Here is a 21,136-nt window from a genome sequence, read left to right on the forward strand (position 1 = left end):
GTGGAATTTAAAATGTAATTGTCTTACACTTCTTTGTAGAAGAAATCTATGAAGTCCTCTTTTTCTTCAATCAGGTTCAAACCTCTCTCTGGTTAAATAGAGATTATAACCAGAAAAGAAAATTCAGCTATTTTGATTTATTGTTACTGTCACGGGCGGCCCGGTAGTCCAGTGGGTTAGCACGTCGGCTTCACAGTGCAGAGTTTGCATGTTCTGGCCTGTGTGGGTTTTCCCCGGGTGCTCCAGTTTCCTCCCACATTCCAAAATCATGCGTGGCAGGCTGATTGAACACTCTAAATTGTCCCTATGTGTGAGTGTGAGCATGGATGGTTGTTCGTCTCTGTGTGCCCTGTGATTGGCTGGCAACCGATTCAGGGTGTCCCCCGCCTACTGCCCGGAGACAGCTGGGATAGGCTCCAGGACCCCCCGCACTCCTAGTGAGGATCAAGCGGTTTGGAAGATGAATGAATGAATGAATGTTACTGTCACAGTGAGCAAAAGCTGGGCAAACTTAGTCCCATCTCTTTTAGTCGATATCAGTGGTCACCAACATGGTGCTTGCGGGCACCAGATAGCCACGAAGGACCATGTGAACAGCCATCAAACCTGTTCTAAAAATCTTCAAAGGATGTGGTAGATGTGATCATTTGAAAATATATTAATTGGTAGACATTTACAGTGTTCATGTGTTGTCATGCTTTGTTTCCTACTTATTTTGAGAAATTATAAACATGAACAGTGTCTTAACATAAATTAATTGCAATACGTATTAATAACAATTCAATCGTTAACTTGATGGTATTTATTATTTCACAGATGTGTATCAAACTGTTAGCCCTTCGCATTAATTAGTACCTCAATTTCAAAAATTGTCTTCTGTTTGATTTGTATTTTTGGACAGCACTTTGTTTCAGCTGCAGCCAGCGGATGCTGCACAGCGTGGAGGCAGAATCCTGTCTGCCTCACCTCGTGCTACATTTGAGCTTTATGCAGTTGGCAAATTAAATATTGAACAAAAATATATGAGATACATTAGCCTGGAAATTGCACTGCACATTACAAGTGAAAATATTGTATTGGAGATGTGAAGAAGCAGAACATTCATGTCACGATAGTTGTGGTACTGCATTTTAAATAATTGGTGTGCGCTCTCTGCGTTTACTAAATGATTGAGGTGAGGCTGGCTTTATACTGCCTCCCTACTTCTCTGGCCAATGTATTGTACCATGAAATCGTTATTGGTATTAAAAACATAAGTTAATTTACAAGGAAAGGAAAGGAAATATGTTGTTGTCTGTTATTATTATTATTATTATTTTTACCCTTCTTGCAGGTGAGTCTTTGCCTCCACTGAAGGCGTGTCCCTGGTCAGTGCAACAATGGTGGACATGATTTAATTCATAGCAAGATTGTAGCCATATACTGTATCTTTCAAACTCCACTACTAATGACATCACTCGTACCATATTTGTGCTTCAAAATAAACAAAGGTTGCCCATCAATGGGGGTGTGGCTAATATGAGCTTCTGTCTATCATATGTAGACCTGTGGAAGGTGTGAGCAGTAAGCCACAGTAATTGTTGTGATAACCTGCGTGTTTTTCTTCCTGCATCATCGTGTGTTTAATTTTTGTTTGATATGTCATTGCAGTCATTGATATAGTTAATTTATAATGTATTCTCAAATTAACTGAGCTAATTCTTACAAATCGAACTTTATTTCCTCATTTCAGGAAAGCACCTGAAGTGAAGAGACTTTGTGGCTTCTTTGGTGACCATGGATATGACAATAAAATCAACAGTATGCAGGTACTTAAAATAAGTAACATTATGTAATACTATTGTTGTACTTGTCAGTGATTTTAAAATAAACATGTTTCAACTCTCATTTCAGACAATATTTTTGGGATATGGGCCTTCCTTTAAATTCAAGACAAAAGTTCCAGTCTTTGAAAACATTGAGCTTTATAATGTTATGTGTGGTAAGATATGTTTGTTTATTGCTTTATTTATTTTTTTGTTGGATGTCTAATTAAATGAGAGTGTTTGCATGTTCTCCCCGGGCCTGCGTGGGTTTTCTCCGGGTGCTCCCACATTCCAAAAACATGCATGGCAGGCTGATTGGACCCTCTGAATTATCCCTAGGTGTGAATGTGAGCGCGCATGGTTGTTCGTCTCTGTGTGCCCTGCGATTGGCTGGCAACTGATTCAGGGTGTCTCTCGCCTACTGCCCGAAGACGGCTGGGATAGGCTCCAGCACCCCCCGCGACCCTAGTGAGGATCCAGCGGTTCGGAAAATGGATGGATGGATGAGTGAATTTGGGAAAGGGGAAACAACATTTAACTCAACTCAGTTTTATTCATATTGCACTTTAAAACAGCTGCAGCTGAGGCAGTACATAAATACAAATCAAACATGAAAACAATATAACTTAACATAATTTAACCTAAAGTTTAAGAAAAAATAATTAAACAAAGGGAATGTCTCAACTGACACCAGGGAATAAAAATGGGTTTTGAGGTGTTTTTTGAAAAATATGTCTGTAAAAAAACACCTTCGTTTGGATGAAACAGGGGGGAAAGTGCACGAGCAGTAATGATAATAGGAGTAATGCTTTTTTTTATTGTCTTTATTATTATTGTTTAATATCATTTTCAGGGTTTGTTCTTCACAAGAATGATTCTCTCTTTAACTTAGGACTGAACGGTACAGATCCCTCTTGTATATTATCAGAACTTATTGGAATCATAGTTATAAGGGCATGTACTAGGAGTGGTAAGTACACTTTACTGAATTTTGTTGACATTTTCAGAGACAACGGTCACTTTTATTTGGAAGCTTTACCTTTCATTCATGTTATGTTCCCTGATGTTATGTTCTTGTTACATATTAATCACAAAGGGGATATTTTAGAGAATGTTTTGGTGTGCATTTGAAATATTTTATTAAAATGTATAGTGGGCAAAGTCAACCCCAACATTTTTTCCTCTGAAAGTTTCACAAAAGCTGGAATTCTTGAATAAAAATGAATGTCGTTCAAACAAACCCCCTGACAACTTAGCTCTGATGATGACATCCTATGCCTTGAGATCAAAACATAAGGACCATGACCATTTGATGCAGACACAGAGGAGGTGCTGCAGGATTGTCTCAACGTTACCGAAAGGTTTTCAAAGACGATGTTACATTTTTTATGAAAAGGAATATATTAGTTTTTATTACTTGTCCTTATCTTTGATTTTATTTTTGTCAAACCATTTTTTTAGCTGCAGTTATTTTTTAAAATGCTCTCGAATTAAAATTGAGTTGAGCTTCGCAGATCATGTAGAGTCATCCACCACAGTAAGGTGACGGCTCGAGGAAGGGCTCATACTTTTCTTTTGTCCTCAAGTTAAAAGCTTAAAGCCTACCTTTGAATCACATTTCAGTTACTTTATTTGAAATCCACTGTGGTGATATATAAAGGCAAGATTATTCTCAATCGGATCTCGTTGTACATGTGAAGTTATCAAATATCTCCACTATACTTTGAATGGAATGCCTGTATATTTGTCTCTTTAGCTGACTTGTTTTTGCTTTGTTTTTTAGATCTTCTTGGTCTAATACCGGCACCCAATAATGGAACCCACGGCAGTCTGAACCACCTACTAAGAAACCCTTTCTATAAACCTACTATGCCTGAGGAATTTTCAAAGCCAACCTCTTCAGCTCATATTCATACAGGAACAGATGACCTTGGCTGCAATTGCAATTACAAGGTCTACTATAATGACATTGTTGCAGATCTTGGCCCAGGTTTCTTTACACTTCATAGCTGACAAAGTTATGCACTATACAGTGTCATAAATATGCAGTATCTCTATTACTAATCAAGACAGCAATGGCACAGTTCAGTGGAGTTTTAAATATTTGAACTCAAAAGTTTTAAATGTTGCTCATGGGAACTCATATGTTAATTAATTGACTTTAAAAAAAAATGATGTTGATTTGATTCGCCAAATATTCAGTGGACCCCCACATACTAGAAGTTGGGCACACACTCATTCCCAGATTTTTTTGTGAGATTTTCTCAATATTACAAATATTCATTTATTTCCCAAAGCATTCTGATGGGCATAAGTTATACTCAGATTTTTGCTATTTGCATTTCAATTCCCCAAGGATATCAGGGTCCAATCTGAATCATTTTAAAGAATCAAAGTTTGTTTGTTTGTTTGTTTATTGAACATAAAAACATCAGTAAGGTAAGTAAAATAGTAAAAAGGAAAAGAGAAACCAGTCATCATACAACACAATTTTTATGTTTAAAGGAGTAGGAAGAAGTAAAAAATGTATCCAGTCCTACCCCAAGTTATGTATTTATATATAAATAGATCATTTTAATCTCAATCAGAAAAGAAAGAAGGAAGTAGTCTTTGAAATACAGAATTACCTTTAATATGAATGAGGAATTTCTACTGCTATAAGGAAAATGTATTTTCTATGACTGTCTTTCTTATGAACAACCTTGCAAATTGCTTTCTGGAAACCACACATTACAGTATATAATCACCAAATAAAAGAAAAAAACGTTTTCATGAAGGTCAGAAACATGGCGTGACATAAAAAAACATTTTTATCACAGTGCAAGTAAGGTATTTGTTTCGGTGAAGGAAGTGCTTGTTAACAATACCAGAAACAGCAGACTTTGAGTGGGAGTGGAGGTTATTGAGATGCTGCACACGTACTGTATAAATGACAATTATTGAGATGTGGCACCTGATGACTTGTACTCTTAATCATGAAAAAAGATGTTTTCCTGGAGTTAAAATGCATAATTTAATTCTGAAGAAATTGCGTTCCAAGGGTAGAGAGAAACACAATGGCAGCAAAAAATGTAGAAATAAATGCAGTGCATTGAGCAAGTTGACATTATTTACTAATTAAAGGCAACATGATTAGAGTATTTTGTTTCTAAACACATTAAATATGGTCAAAAATAAGTGCCAAATCTGTGCAAAGGCTGAGAATTTTCTTTTGTTGCTGAATTGTGACCAAACTCACCATTTCAGTTGTCCAGATGCCTTGGGCAGGGATGAAACAAGCCCAAGTTCCAATCGTGTTCAGGCCAAGGATTGTCATGTCGTCAGCAAACTTAATGATGTTGGTGTCATCTTGGGAGGAGATGTTATGTTATGGATGAAGATGGTGTACATAAGCGGGCTGAGCACACACACTTGTGGGATCCTGATGCTCACTGTCCTCGCGCCTGATGTCCTGTTGCAAAGTCTTTCCGTGAGGAAATGCAACACGTGATTGCAGAGAGTGGCGGGTGATAGTCTGAGGGGGAGCAGCTTCTCTGCCAGCCTGCCTGAGATTACCTTGTTGAATGCTGAGCTGGAGTCAATAAACAGAATTCGAACTAAAAAGCCCTTTTTCATAGTTGTGTGAGGGCACTCTGATTGACTCAGTTGACAGCATTGTCAGTGGAGCAGTTCTGAAGCATAGTGGAGGCCCAGCTTGTCATCTTGGTATGTTGATAAACCTCTGCAACATCTGAGGCAAATGCAGCAGAGTGTGCATTGTGTATGAAACATAGCTCACAGTTCATCTCGGGGTTTTGATTTGGATAGATTTTGCCACACTTGGTGGTGACAGTGTTTTGACACCTGTGCTAATCTGTGAAGACTGAGTCTTACCGATATTCCCTTAAGTCTCCAGAGTTGTCCTTACTCACAATGGTGGCATTAAACACATCCCAGTTTGTAGTAACAAAAAAACACTCCTGAAGTAAAGATCAGTTTCTTCATTCCAAACAGTTGTTTAGTGGGGGTGGAGGTGTTGGAGGAGCTGCCTGTAGGTTGATAGAAGAGCACAGGAATTTGGTCAGATTATATCAAGGCACATCTTTTTGTGCATCATTGACATTATCAATTTGGCCCAATGTTGGCATCTTTACTTTTGGGAGAACAGTTGTAATGTTGCAGTATCTGATATCACACAATGAAACACACACAGTGTCTGGGTACGCAGTCTTGCGTTTATCAATGACGTAATGCAGTTGAGTAAAACCTGTATGTTTGAAAACTATCTTTGAAAACAAACAATCTTTGAAAACAAAAAAAAAGAGCTAAAACGATGCAAACGATGCCAAATCTGTGCAAAGGCTGAGAATTTTCTTTTGTTGCTGAATTGTGACCAAACTCACCATTTCAGTTGTCCAGATGCCTTGGGCAGGGATGAAACAAGCCCAAGTTCCAATCGTGTTCAGGCCAAGGATTGTCATGTCGTGCTATGTCTATGCTATGTCCATGGGTACAATGTTAAGAGAAATATCAGCACTAATTCTCGTAATTCCTAATATTCTAACTTTCTATTTGCAAATATTGATCGTACTGACCTATTGAGAGCTGCACACACCTATCACACTGTCTTAATTGTCACTGCACAAAAAAGTTGCCACGTGTGTAATTGTCCATTGTGTAGTAGCTAACTCAATAAAGAAGGGACAACGTGTGTCGACAGAGAGAGAGAGAGAGCTTTTGTGAATGTTTATGTGGTATTCCAAGAGTGTGTAGCGGGCCAGTCATCTTGGCCCACAGGAAATTCTCCTGGTGCTCCAGATTAGCCACTACTAGCCTGATATCTTTGGCAATCTTTCCTTTATCATGACAGTGAAATTGGCCTATGTCTGTAATAGAAAATATATGGAGCGCTTCTTATTATGTTGATCACTGTCAAGAGACGCTTTTTCCCCCCCCCCTCTTCATTCTTTTTGCAGTTTCGAGTAAAACGACGGGACCAAAGGGGTTTGAAAGTGACCATTGCACGAGGCTATAATCTGGAGTCACTCTGGCTCTGTTTCTTACAGAACCAAGTGGAGGAGCTAAATCAGCGACTGGGGCAAGCTATTGATGGTCAGTGCAAACTGATGCAACAAATTATGCAATTACAGTCGACCCCTGCGATTTGCGGGGTATAAGGTCGCACATGGTGAAAGTCAGTGTAAAATTAATGCCCGTTGAATTGCATTGGGGAGTATTTTTTTTTCAACCCTCACCCTCATCTTCAAAATAATGCAGAAAACATTCAATGTAAAGAATGGGGGAAATTTGAAGGGGGAAATAGTCGCAATTTGCGAATCTGCGGGTGCCGAACCATAAGTATGCGGGGGTCGACTATACACACACTTTGTCATAATGTAGCATGAAACGGTCATCAAACGTTTTACTGGTGTTTTTATTTTACATTCCAGGTTGTCTGTTTCTGTACTGTATTCTTTTATGTATTTATTTATTTTTAGACAGTATGAAATTGCCTTATTATTGTCTATCTGAAGTCCAGTACCATACCAAGTACTATGTACCATGTAGTACCATACAGTGGTATACCTCTTTATGGCGGCAGTCTGATTTTTTTTCTTTTTTTTTTTAGACAGTAGGAATATGCCATATGGTCGACCTGCAGTACTATACCATACAAAGTACTCCATTCTGCACCACACTGACTATGTCTGTGGCTACAATGAGGATCTTGCAATGCCTCTGTGGACTTCATACACCATTAGCCGACAGGTACTGTACTTGTTATTTATTTGCTATCCCCCCACGCCCCCAAATACAGTGAGTTTTGTCAAGACTTATTTCTTATTGTTTCACATCATATCATTAAGTGTTTGGGGAGAGACTTTCTCAAATTATGTCTTATTATTTATACAGTGCTGTGAAATGGTATTTTCCCCCTTCCTGATTTGTGTTCTTTGCATATTTATAACATAATAATAAGGTTTCAGTTCATCAGACAATACCATACAGAGACTACCCAAGGAAACACAACATGCAATTTCCAAATGCCAATGTAATTTATTTAGACACAAAAATAATTCAAAACTACCTGTCAGTATGTAAAAAAAAAAGCAATTGTCCCCCCTTGTTAAATCACAAAGTAAGTGTGACTAACAACCGTTTTAGGAAAGATGAGTTCATTTTTACAGGCAACACCGTAGTACCAAATTTGTTGAATCAAGAAATCACATAAATAGAATCTGTTAGACAAAGTGAAGCAAGACTACAAGATCTCAAGAAATAAACGCATCATGCCACAATTCAAAGGAATTCAAGAAGAAATAAGACACAGTTATTGACATCTTTCCAAAAACTTGTGTGGCAGGCTGATTGAACACTCTAAATTGTCCCTAGGTGTGAGTGTGAGCGTGGATGGTTGTTCGTCTCTGTGTGCCCTGCAATTGGAGACAGCTGAGATAGGCTCCAGCACCCCCTGCGACCCTAGTGAGGATCAAGCGGTTCGGAAAATGGATGGATGAATGAATATATATATATATATATATATATATATATATATATATATATATATATATATATTAGAGCTGTCAGTTTAGCGCGTTTTTATTGGCATTAATTTAAATGAATTTCTCGCGAGATTAACGCGGCTCACGTCACAAGCGGATGTTACGTTGCTCTATAAATACACCACAACAAAACAACAAGCGTGCTGCAGAAGTCCACGCCCATGTCTGTTTTGCCAGCCACGGCAGCATGAGACACCGAAAACGGATACTTAAAGAGTTTATGAATGGAAAGTTTACTTTTAAAAAGTTGCCCGATTGCTCCACTGACAAGACCAAAGTTATCTGTTCTTCTCTCTCTCTCTCTCTGTATCATACAGGTACATGTATGCCACTGACACGATTGTTACTTGTTTGGAACTATTTTGTGTGGAAGGTTACAGTGTTCTGCGTCCATGTAAAAAGAGCGGGTGGAGCTTCTCTGTGTTTGTCTGACAGTGGTAGCAACCTAGCGAAAATAAAACGTCTCCAGTGTTGTCATCGAACCAAGTGTAGTCATTCGAAATGAGGTCTACGCAAAAACTGTAGAGAGACTTCCGCACAAGAAGGACCAACACAATCAACATAGCCTGACTGTGTTAGGGGGAGTGACCCCCCCCCCCCCCCCACACACACACACACACCGTTCAGAATGGTTTGCCCCGGCAGCACGGGGGGAGTGCGTGCGCTTTTTTGTACGGCGGGCAGTTTGGAATACAGCGGCACATAATGAACGCTGGTGTCCGGTGTCTCGTTATTCTTCAACAAACTGTCACGTTGTGCCCGAAGCGATAGACAGATCGCTTCGTGCACAACAAAAAATAAGGAAGTGGATCCCCGAGATAGCAGACAGAAAACGAGATCTTGTCAAAGAACAAAAAGAGGCTTTAATACGAAACACAAAATACCCGACAGGAAGAATAACAAAAAGCGCTGGTCAAATAAGGACCAGGGTAAAAATAGGGTAACAACAGAAAACGCTCGCGGAAAACAAAAGCGAGGAAGATCTGAATAGGCTATAGGAATATCTTACATACAATCAATACTTGAACGACTAGACAATTGCCAGAAGGCTAGGAAGCAACGAGTAATATTAATTTAGTGTTTACTTTCGCGAAGGAACAATGGCGCGGCGTGGAATTCTCCGGCAGTGGGATGACTGCCGGAGTGTCTAAATAAAGGGGGGTAATCAGCCCGAAATTACGGGCAGGTGTGCCGATGGCGGAGGAGAAAACCTGCCACCTGCTGGCGGACACGCGACGTGACAGTACCCCCCCCCCCCCCCCCCCCCCCCCTCAATGGACGCCTCCCGGCGGACTACCCGGTTTGGACGGATGTGCAGTGTGGAAGTCGCGCAAAAGGGACGGATCAAGGATCCAGGAGCGAGGCACCCACTGCCGCTCCTCAGGCCCGTAGCCCTCCCAGTCGACCAGATACTGGAACCCCTTTCCCCTGCGCCGGGAGTCCAGGATGGCACGAACCGTGTACACCGGGTCACCGTCGACGACCCGCGGAGGGGGTGGCGGCGTGGGAGGAGGAGCCAAGTCACTGGAAGACACGGGTTTGAGTAGGGAGACGTGGAAGACGGGGTGAACCTTCATGGTGGGTGGCAGCCGGAGCCTGACTGCAGCTGGACTGATGACGGCCTCGACTTCGAATGGTCCAGTAAATCGGGGTCCCAGTTTCGCAGACGTGCCGGCCAGGCGAAGATCCCTTGTTGCCAGCCACACCTTCTGTCCCACCACGTATGAAGGAGCCGGGCGCCGGCGACGATCCGCGATCCGCTGGTTCCTGGTCGCCGTGCGGGACAACGCAGCCCGGGCCTCCTTCCACACGCGATGGGCCCGCTTAAGGTGGTGCTGCACAGAGGGGACCTCCACCTGCCCCTCCTGGGACGGGAACAGCGGAGGCTGGTACCCGTAGGCGGCCATGAAGGGGGACCTACCAGTGGCAGAAGAGACGAGGGTGTTGTGCGCGTACTCCACCCAGGGTAAGTGGTCGACCCAGGATGAGGGACGGTGAAGGCACACACAGCGGAGGGCCGCCCCCAGATCCTGGTTGGCACGCTCGGCTTGTCCATTGGACTGGGGGTGGTACCCCGAGGTCAGACTGGCCGTGGCCCCGAGGGACCGGCAGAACCGCTTCCAGACGCGGGATACGAACTGGGGCCCCCGGTCCGAGACAATGTCCAGTGGAATACCGTGGAGACGAAAGACGTGCTTGATAAGGAGGTCGGCGGTCTCCAGCGCCGAGGGCAACCTGGACAGAGGCACAAAATGGGCAGCCTTGGAGAACCGGTCCACGATCGTGAGGACGACGGTCCTCCCACGGGATGGAGGTAGACCCGTCACGAAGTCCAGGGCGATGTGGGACCAAGGTCGAGGCGGAACGGGCAACGGTTGGAGCAACCCCGCCGGGGGCCGGCGCGAGGACTTGCCGCAGGCGCAGGAGGTGCAGGCACTGACGAAGTCCGTCACGTCCCTCCGGAGCTCCGGCCACCAGAACCGCTGGGCAATGAGTTGTATAGTCCGGTTCACCCCAGGATGACATGCGACCTTAGACCCGTGTCCCCACTGCAAGACCTCCGACCGCAGCGACGGAGGCACAAACAGCCTCCCCGTGGGGCATTCTGCCGGAGCCTGAACCCCCTCCAAAGCAGCTTGGATCCGCTGCTCAATCTCCCACTGCAAAGCCCCCACGATGCACTGGGTCGGGAGAATGGCCTCCGGAGACCGGTCCTTCTCAGCGGGGTCGTGGAGACGGGAAAGGGCGTCAGGTTTGGTATTTTTGGACCCTGGGGAGTAGGTAAGGACAAAATTGAATCGGGTGAAGAACAGGGCCCACCGGGCCTGACGGGCGTTCAGTCGTTTTGCGGAGCGGAGGTACTCGAGATTCTTGTGGTCCGTATAAACTGTGAAGGGCTCCTTCGCCCCCTCGAGCCAGTGCCGCCATTCCTGTAAGGCGGCTACCACGGCCAGCAGTTCTCGATTACCCACGTCGTAATTCGACTCGGCAGCACTGAGTCGACGGGAGAAAAAGGCGCAGGGGTGCAGCCTCTGGTCGACCGGAGAACGCTGGGACAGCACCGCCCCCACCCCCGAATCCGAGGCGTCCACCTCCACGACAAACGGGAGATCAGGGACAGGATGTTGTAATACCGGGGGGCTGGTAAACGCCGCCTTCAGGTCTTTGAATGCCGCGTCCGCGGCCGGGTCCCATCTAAAGGGGGCCTTAATAGACGTAAGTCGGGTCAAGGGGAGCGCCTTCTGGCTGTAACCGCGGATAAAACGTCGGTAGAAGTTTGCGAACCCCAAAAAGCGTTGTAATTCCTTACGGCTCGTCGGAACCGGCCAGTTAGTGACTGCCTGCGTCTTGCTGGGGTCTGCCCGTAACTTGCCCTGTTCGACAATGAAACCCAGGAAAGAGATGACGGGTACATGGAATTCGCATTTTTCTGCCTTGACGAAGAGCCGATTTTCTAGTAACCGTTGTAACACCAGCCTGACATGTTGCTGGTGTTCCTGCAACGACCGGGAGAAAATTAAAATGTCATCGAGATATACAAAACAAAAAATGTTCAACATGTCTCTTAACACATCGTTGATAAGATTTTGGAAGACGGCGGGGGCGTTTGTCAGCCCGAAAGGCATGACTAAATATTCGAAATGACCCAACGGGGTCTTAAAAGCCGTCTTCCATTCATCACCCTCCCGGATGCGGACCAAATGATATGCACTGCGTAAATCAAGTTTGGAAAAAACAGTGGCCGTTTGTAAAGGGGCGAAGGCGGAGTCCAATAATGGTAGTGGGTACTTGTTCTTAATCGTGATCTCATTAAGACCACGATAATCCACGCACGGTCGCAGGGTCTTGTCCTTTTTCCCCAAAAAGAAAAACCCCGCACCTAATGGTGATCGCGAGGGTCTAATGAGACCTGCAGCGAGCGAGCTGTTTATATACTCCGTTAGCGCCTCGCGCTCGGGTTGGGACACCTGATACAGCCGAGAGGTCGGCAACGGAGCGCCCGGCTGCAGGTCTATGGCGCAATCGTAGGGACGGTGCGGGGGCAAAGCGCGTGCGCGATCCTCGCTAAAAACCTCACGAAGGTCCCGATAGCAATCTGGCACTCCGTCAAGGCAGATGGCTTCGGAGGGTTCGACACTGGTTCGTTCATGTTCCCCGATGGCCGATCGTAGACAGTGTTTATAACAATATTTACTCCAACTGTCTATTGCTGGGCGCTCCCAGGAGATTACGGGGTTGTGGGTCTTGAGCCAGGGCAACCCAAGAATGACCGGAGCGTTACGGGACCACATTAAATAAAAACGGCGATGCTCGACATGGTTACCGGAGAGGCGGAGTTTCAGTGGTTCCGTTCTACACGTAACTACCGCCAGGGGGCGCCCATCGAGATCACAAACCCGCTTCTTGTTAACCAACTCCTCAATACCACAACCCAACTCGGACGCGAGATCTGTGTCCATAAAACACTCATCCGCCCCCCGAGTCTACCAGGGCTCTAACCCGCAGCGACCGGGATTCCCCAAATATCTCCCCCGCGAGTTCTAGTCTGTTGGGATTTCCCGGCCGGGGGTCGATACGCCTAGACTCGGGAGATACTACGCGGGGTCGCGACTCACAGTACTTGGTGTAAGGGGAGAGCGGCGACTTCGGACGGCCGAGAGCAGCGTGCGGACCTTGTTGGGCGCTGTCAGACATGGCCCGATCGCTGAGTCGACGCCTTCTCTCCTCCAAACCAGCGTCTTTGCCACCTAGCTGCATCGGTTCCTCCGCGGTATGCCGGGACGGGAACCGATCACCTCCACGTTCCCGGTCTCTCTCCCTCAGGCGGTTGTCCAATCGTAGGGAGAGATCGATCAACTCCGCCAGGTCGGAACTGTGGTCACGGGTCGCCAGTTCATCCTTGAGCTGGGGGTTTAATCCATGGCGAAACAGCCCACACAGCGCTCGGTCTCCGTAGCCACTCTGGGCGGCCAATATCTGGAACTCGATCGAGTAATCCGCCACCGATCGCCTTCCCTGGTGGAGTTCGAGTAGCCGGCCCTCCGCCTCTCTGCCCCGCACGGGATGGTGGAACACCCGGCGGAACGCCGTAACGAATTCGTGGAGCGAAGACCGGAGGCTCGGCTTCGCGTCGCTCGTCACCATCGCCCATGACGCCGCCGGACCTGTCAATAAGCTCATGATATATGCCACTTTAGCGGCGTCATTAGCATAGACGGAAGGCTGTTGGTCGAACACGAGCGAGCATTGGTGGAGAAACTGTCCACACTGCCCGTGTTCACCCCCGTAACGTGGGGGGTGTGGAAGCGAGGGCTCCCTCATCATTGTGGGGAATGATGCGGGAGCCTCAGTGGTGGTAGGGCGAACCACGGGGGGAGGTGTTCCCCGTGTCTCCACCTGTACCAAACGGTTGTTCGAGATCATCGAACCGATGAGCCAGCATGGAAACCGCGCTGCGGAGTTCCGTAAGGGCTTGGCCCTGCGGACTCATCTGTTGCTCTTGTCGGTACAGAGCAGACAAGATCTTTTCCATGTCTGCGGGATCCATGGTGGCCGGAGAATTCTGTCACGTTGTGCCCGAAGCGATAGACAGATCGCTTCGTGCACAACAAAAAATAAGGAAGTGGATCCCCGAGATAGCAGACAGAAAACGAGATCTTGTCAAAGAACAAAAAGAGGCTTTAATACGAAACACAAAATACCCGACAGGAAGAATAACAAAAAGCGCTGGTCAAATAAGGACCAGGGTAAAAATAGGGTAACAACAGAAAACGCTCGCGGAAAACAAAAGCGAGGAAGATCTGAATAGGCTATAGGAATATCTTACATACAATCAATACTTGAACGACTAGACAATTGCCAGAAGGCTAGGAAGCAACGAGTAATATTAATTTAGTGTTTACTTTCGCGAAGGAACAATGGCGCGGCGTGGAATTCTCCGGCAGTGGGATGACTGCCGGAGTCTCTAAATAAAGGGGGGTAATCAGCCCGAAATTACGGGCAGGTGTGCCGATGGCGGAGGAGAAAACCCGCCACCTGCTGGCGGACACGCGACGTGACACAAACATACAGAAACAGACTGCTGTGTTCAAAGTAAACTTGAGAAAAACGAAGTATGCAACCATGGTTTAAATCTACTATAGGCCGAGTACTAGTTTACCTTAGATGTGCACTTTATAATGTTATATTGCTCTGTTTTGATTTTATTAAAAAAGCTGTTAAAGCAGCTGTTGTGTGACAAAACATTGTTTTCACTCTTGTTGATGGATAGTAATATTGTGTGAGAGATTATGTGTGAATAATGTTAAGGAATTATTCCGCTAGAAGTAGTAGTAGAACATTGTTGAATTTCATCTTGGTATGAGAACTATTGACACTAGTCTCTCTCCTGAACATCTGCTGAAGTAGTTAAAACAAAGGATGTACTTTGAAGTTTAGAGCCCATCTCCCTTTGGTTAATTAACAGCCCCCCAAGGGTTTTTATTGCCTCCACTTCCTCATAAAAGTCCCTGAAGGCTCTCAAGTGCCCTCAAAGAGGAACCCTAATCTCAAGATCTGTGACCAGCAGCAGTGGTCTATACTTTGTCATCATATCAAGATCGAACTTTGCTTGATCTTCCTTATTTCTGCTTTTTACTTGGTTATGGTGTTGTTCCTTCCTGTTTGTTCAGACACTGAAAGAAACAATGTACAAATGCGGTTGAAGGTATTTCCTGCTCAATGTTATTACAATCAACTTTAGTGCCCTCGGCCCCCACCACTTCGGGGGCCCCCTTCCGCGGGACATGTTTTAGAGGAGCTGTTATCTCCGGTATCTGTGTTCCTGCCATCGCACCAAATGGGGGGTAGTGGTGGTCTGGTCTCACCTCACCGCTCCTGGCTTCCTCCGGCCACACCGGGTCAGATGACATGTTACTTTCTTTGTTTCGGAATTTGCATGAGAGGCGTACCTCCCCGCCTCTCATTATCATATTGTCTCTATATAATCTCATGAATGTGTTTCTTCGGGGCTCCCTGATGAAATCTGAGACTCACAGGAGCCCGAATCGATTCGTGTTGCGTTGCGATAAACTGAAGAAAAGACTACGTGGTGTTGGGTCTTCTTCCACCTTATAGAGAGATAAAAGAATCTGTAACCAAGGAAGGGCCAAGAGCAAATTGACAGCTCCCATTCCTCAACAATAACTAACTGCTCCAAGTGAAAAATGTTCATGTAAAATTGAAAATCGAATTTGTTATTTCAGTAAATATTTGCATTTAGCACATAGAAAACTGAGAGAGAGAGAGAGAGAGAGAGAGAGAGAGAGAGAGAGAGAGAGAGAGAGAGAGAGAGAGAGAGAGAGAGAGAGAGAGAGAGAGAGACAGAGACAGAGAGAATTTATAGATATTCGGGCTTGAGAAATGTAGTCTGATGGTTACTAAGAGAGGAAAGGTAGTCCGCACTGAAGGGGTCTCACTCCCTGAAGGAACAATAGCAGACATTGAGGACAGCTACAAGTACCTCTGTATACCACAAGCCAATGGCAACCTCGAACTGGCAACAAAGAAAGCAGCTACGGCCAAATACCTCCAGCGAGTGAGGCAAGTCCTAAGAAGCCAGCTCAATGGCAAGAATAAGACCTGGGCAATAAACAGCTATACCCTGCAGGAATAATAAGGTGGACAAAGGAAGAGATTCAGACCACGGATGTTAAGACCCGAAAGCTCCTAACCATGCATGGAGGGTTCCATCTCAAATCCAGCACCCTGAGACTGTACGCAAGCCGAAAGGAAGGAGGCCGGCCGGGGACTAGTGAGTGTGAGAGCCACTGTCCAGGATGAAACATCCAAGCTCCATGAATACATCAAGGAGAAGGCTCCAACGGATGACGTACTCAGAGAATGTCTCAGACAATGGAGAACAGAGGATGAGGAACTGGAAGAGGCACCATCATGGGAGGACAAGCCCCTTCACGGCATGTACCACCGGACCATAACTGAAGTAACTGATCTCAAGAAGTCCTATCAGTGGCGAGAGAGAGCTGGCCTGAAGGGCAGCACAGAGGCACTCATCCTGGCTGCTCAGGAGCAGGCCTTGAGCACCAGAGCCATCAAGGCCCAGATATACCACACCAGACAAGACCCAAGGTGTAGATTGTGCAAAAAGGCACCTGAGACGATCCAACACATAACTGCAGGGTGTAAGATGCTGGCAGGGAAAGCCTACATGGAACGCCAAAACCAGGTGGCTGGCATAGTCTACCGAGACATCTGTGCGGAGTATGGACTGGAAACCCCAAGGTCAAAATGGGAAACACCTCCAAAGGTGGTGGAGAATGACAGAGCGAAGATCCTGTGGGACTTCCAGATCCAGACTGACAAGATGGTAATGGCGAACCAACCAGATATCGTGATCATAGATAAAGGGCAAAGGAAAGCCATTGTAGTGGATGTAGCGGTCCCAAGTGATGAAAACGTCAGAAAGAAGGAACACGAGAAACTCGAGAAATACCAAGGGCTCAGAGAGGAGCTGGAGAGAGCCTGGAAGGTAAAGGTGACAGTCGTGCCTGTGGTGGTCGGAGCACTCGGGGCAGCGACCCCCAAACTAGATGAGTGGTTACAACAGATCCCGGACATCGGACATCTCAGTCCAGAAATGTGATGTGCTGGGAACAGCAAGGATACTGCGCACAACCTTCAAGCTTCCTGGCCTCTGGTAGAGAACGCGAGCTGAATGATGGACGGACACCACCCGAGGGGTGAGACGAGGATTTTTTGAGAGTGAGAGAGAGAGAGAGAGAGAGAGAGAGACAGAGAGAGAGAGAGAGAGAGAGAGAGAGATTTTGTGTCTGAATAAATTAAATTGGCATTTAGAAACTGCATGTTATGTGTACTTGGGCTGACTCTGTGTGCTATTAAAATTGGTTTAATGAACTGAAATCTTTGTGTATGATACATTTGCAAAGAGTACAGAAATCAAGTAAATTCCTCCAGGTTGGCAGCTCTGATTTGCTGTCCACTATGTGCACTATACATAACACAAAAGTGAATGTGAACAAAAGCTGCAAGGAGCAAGAATATCTCCCATGATAATGAAGCATGCAATATTCAAAAATTGTCCCTCATGTGGTCATTCAGGTAGACGTGTCTGCTTTGCCTGAAGTCCTGATGAACTGTGTTCGGCCAGATGCCAGAGTCCAATCAGCCTTCACCCAGTCCTGTACAAACTACAAAGCAGAAAAACATGTCACGTTTGCCTTCTTATACCCACCACGTAAGTGAAAATTGTATTCTATTTAAAAAAACAAAAATAATTAATGTAACACATTTGAATTTTTGTTCATATGAATGTAATTACTCAATTTGTTGTCTTGAGTCTTGATTAGTACAGTTAAAGTAAATCCAAATTGCCTCTCAACCCGAACACTGTACAAGCAATTGTTGAGTGGCCTTTGTTTTAGAAATAGTTTATTCTGGATTAAATAGTTGTATAAAAATGTTGATATTGTAACTTACTGAAATGTACTTTATATGTCGACAGAATTATCCACAAGCATCGAGAAGAAATACGAAGCCCTTTTTATAACCAACACTGTTCCTATGTATCCTGCATTCAAGAGTAAGTATCTCATTCAGCATTTATTGTCCACTTCCTTTCCAAAGTACTAGAGTAGTGAGGCCAATTGCTTGACTTTTGCTAAAGACTGGGAAAAAAATGTGTTAATCATTTGATGAATGTGACATATGATATGAACATCACAACCTCTTGAGTTTGCATGTTCTCCCCGGGCCTGCGTGGGTTTTCTCCGGGTGCCCCGGTTTCCTCCCACATTCCAAAAACATGAATGGCAGGCTGATTGGATGCTCTAAATTGTCCCTAGGTGTGAGTGTGAGCGTGGTTGGTTGTTCGTCTCTGTGTGCCCTGCGATTGGCTGGCAACCGATTCAGGGTGTCCCCCGCCTACTGCCCGATGACAGCTGGGATAGGCTCCAGCACCCCCCGCGACCCTCGTGAGGATCAAGCGGCTCGGAAGATGAATGAATGAATGAACCTCTTTTCTGGGGGTTGCATTTGAAAGTGATCCCAAAAAAAATCTATTTCGTGTGCCCAAATCCATTTATCATGTGAGCAAAAATATTGGAACGTGACGAACAGGTGTGTTATGTTGCCCAGCTGTATCTTGTCCAACAATATATACAGTGAAATGTTGACACTCCGTTCCTGGGTTTTGTCAGTGAAGACTGCATTCATGCTACCGTAGTTTGAAATAGAACCAACATGAAATGAAAAGAGAAAAAGGCAATTGCACAGCTGAAAGGTGAAAAAAGCTGGAAAATCAATCAGAACCATTACACGAACTACAGCCACAGCTATCCATTCGGAACGCCCTGAGGAAACCACTGCTGTATTATGTTTCAGACATTGAACGGGTAAGCCAAGAAAAATAGCCGCAGTTGATGACCGAAACATTTTTAGGTCTGTATCGAAATACCTTAAAACAACTTTCTGTGACATCAAGGAAGGAGTAAACGTGTCATTGTGTACTGTTTGTCGAAAAGTTAGTTGGTCGACGAACAGAGGTCACACTGGAAGATTCAAATCTGAAGTACGGATACATTCTTCAGAAGGGGAAAAAAAAAACGTTACCATGGACACTGCTTTAAAAAGTACTTTTCTATCATCCCATCCAGCTTTGGAATAGTTGCCTCCATCACATGTGACAATCTTTGAATTTTCATACCGTCGTAGAATGCATTAATTTAACAGCTGAGCTGTAATGCCATCCGAGAAATATAATGTTTGATCACTGTTTTGTTTCCTCTTCCATTTTTTTTGCGTTGAATGCTTGGTTGATATGAAGACACGTTTTTTTCTTTTTTTTCAAAAATGTGTTTCAATTAAATTTAAGGTGTAAATCTAAGTTTAGCACAAGTGTCGTATTGTTAATATTACTGTCAACACAATGCCTACTAAGCTGCACACGAAGCGATGCAGCCAAACCCGACTGAACTGTCACACAGTGTGCCGTGCAGCGCATCGTTTTCATGAATGGCCGACAGTTGGCCACTGGTTTAGCTCAAAATATCAATGGCAATTTCAGTGTTGCGACATCACATTTGCAGCAGCCAGTGCAAAATGTCGGCAAGCTTTTTCAGTCGGAATTTTGGCCCACTGCTCCTTACAGAAGCTCTCCAAATCATTCTATGGCTTGAAAACTCGAAGCTTGCGCCTGCACAGGTTTTCTACTGGCCTGAAGGTCTGCAGCTTGACTTGTCCACTCGTTGACCTTCATGCTTTTTATTGAGTCCCTCTCTCCTGATCGTCCTCACCCCACAAGACAAGGTCTTTCGTAGAGCTGTCAGTGACTGTACCATAATCCCCCGACCCATTTTCATTCATTTGCAAACTGGTTTCTGTTTCTTTCTTTGTCACCATTTTTTCCTTCATTCTCAGACTACTCATACCTACCTCCTTCTTTCCACACTCCCCCACCCCACCCCCACCCCAGAAATATGGTTTTATTTTCAGAGAGTCCTTTTGAAGAAATATGCCACTGAAAGAAATGGTTTGAATGTTCTCACTGGACCAATATTTGATAATGATTTTGATGGTTTAAAGGACTCCACTGACAAGATTAAAGCGTAAGATTTTTTTCTATATTTTTAAGTAATGTACTCACAACCATTTGTTCAGTCGTCTCTTGAGAATACGGATTATTTTTGTACCAGGACCCTTTAGTTAATGAAACTTGAGGCAAACACTTGTCAGTGTTACCCGTGATTACACATTATTAATCACTGACACGGCCAACTATGAAATGCTGATTCTATTGTTGATCAATACCAGGGATGGTGCGACAGTCCCGTCAGAAATCTGTGGAAACCGAGTCAAGACTCTCCAACATTTTATTTTATGTTCTGGAATGCTGTAAATTTAAATGAAATGATGGAGGTCTACTTGAGACTTGAGAAAAAAAATCGGAACTCTAGAAATAATGAGAACTGAGCAAATGCTAACATGCTAGCAGTCGGAACTTTGCAATTTAAAATATGAGATTTAAGACTTTTTAAAATGCTTTATCATACTACTGCATCTTAAAAGTGCTCCAAATTACGAGTTTTTCGAGATACAAAAATTGCTTGAGCTATTTTTCTATTTTTAAAATGTTTTTTTGTTTTTTGCTTTGACTTGCGATCAGTGACTTAAGTTACAAGTGCCCCTCAGACCCTCCTACGCTGCAATCAACTGCAAAAATGGAGCAATTAAGACTTATTCTGAGATAATTCAATATATCACAATATCGATATATACAGTATTACAATCTATAATCACATTTTTTTCCAGTTTTTTTCTAAATCTCTTTTGGAGGATTTTAGAGACATACTCGTTTAATCTTTTTTTTACTTGTCATGTTATTTAAAATACATTTTAGTGTTAAACGTGAATGAAGTTGAAAATCACTAATATTGTTCAGTTTCATTCCACATGACTAATTTCATGATTTTTTTCTTGACTGCAGGTATGCACGTGGTACAATACCCATCCCAACACACTTTTTTGTGGTTCTAACCAGCTGTTTAGACTTCAGGAAGGCTGCAGATTCATGTGGTGGCCCCCTTAGCTCTGCTGCCTTCATCTTGCCACACAGACCAAACAATGATGAGACTTGCAATGTAAGGAACACCGCCAATCTCTTTACTTGGGCTCATTCCAACTAATAAATGGAGTATCGTAATATCGGATGACAAAACACACCTGATTCAAAGCTGCAACAGCTAAATCTTGCCATCAAAAGATATAGATACTTTT

General features: G+C 44.5%; 1 protein-coding gene across 6 annotated transcripts in view; it reads left to right on the plus strand.

Moving 5' to 3' along the window:
* The window catches only part of enpp2 (ectonucleotide pyrophosphatase/phosphodiesterase 2), a 40,588-nt gene that overhangs the window by 17,631 nt on the left and 1,821 nt on the right, over nucleotides 1-21,136 (plus strand). For 5 of the 6 annotated variants that reach the window (XM_052066429.1, XM_052066431.1, XM_052066432.1 and 2 more), the window contains 9 exons: nucleotides 1,733-1,808; nucleotides 1,894-1,981; nucleotides 3,589-3,758; nucleotides 6,761-6,896; nucleotides 7,414-7,553; nucleotides 17,465-17,600; nucleotides 17,868-17,945; nucleotides 19,836-19,968; nucleotides 20,847-21,000. In XM_052066429.1, the coding sequence (XP_051922389.1) occupies nucleotides 1,733-1,808; nucleotides 1,894-1,981; nucleotides 3,589-3,758; nucleotides 6,761-6,896; nucleotides 7,414-7,553; nucleotides 17,465-17,600; nucleotides 17,868-17,945; nucleotides 19,836-19,968; nucleotides 20,847-21,000 (1,111 nt within the window). The remainder of the gene's footprint in view (nucleotides 1-1,732; nucleotides 1,809-1,893; nucleotides 1,982-3,588; nucleotides 3,759-6,760; nucleotides 6,897-7,413; nucleotides 7,554-17,464; nucleotides 17,601-17,867; nucleotides 17,946-19,835; nucleotides 19,969-20,846; nucleotides 21,001-21,136) is intronic. The other variant, XR_007962524.1, reaches the window with a different exon arrangement.

Source organism: Hippocampus zosterae, chromosome 5, assembly GCF_025434085.1.
Source record: "Hippocampus zosterae strain Florida chromosome 5, ASM2543408v3, whole genome shotgun sequence".
NCBI classification, from domain to species: domain Eukaryota; kingdom Metazoa; phylum Chordata; class Actinopteri; order Syngnathiformes; family Syngnathidae; genus Hippocampus; species Hippocampus zosterae.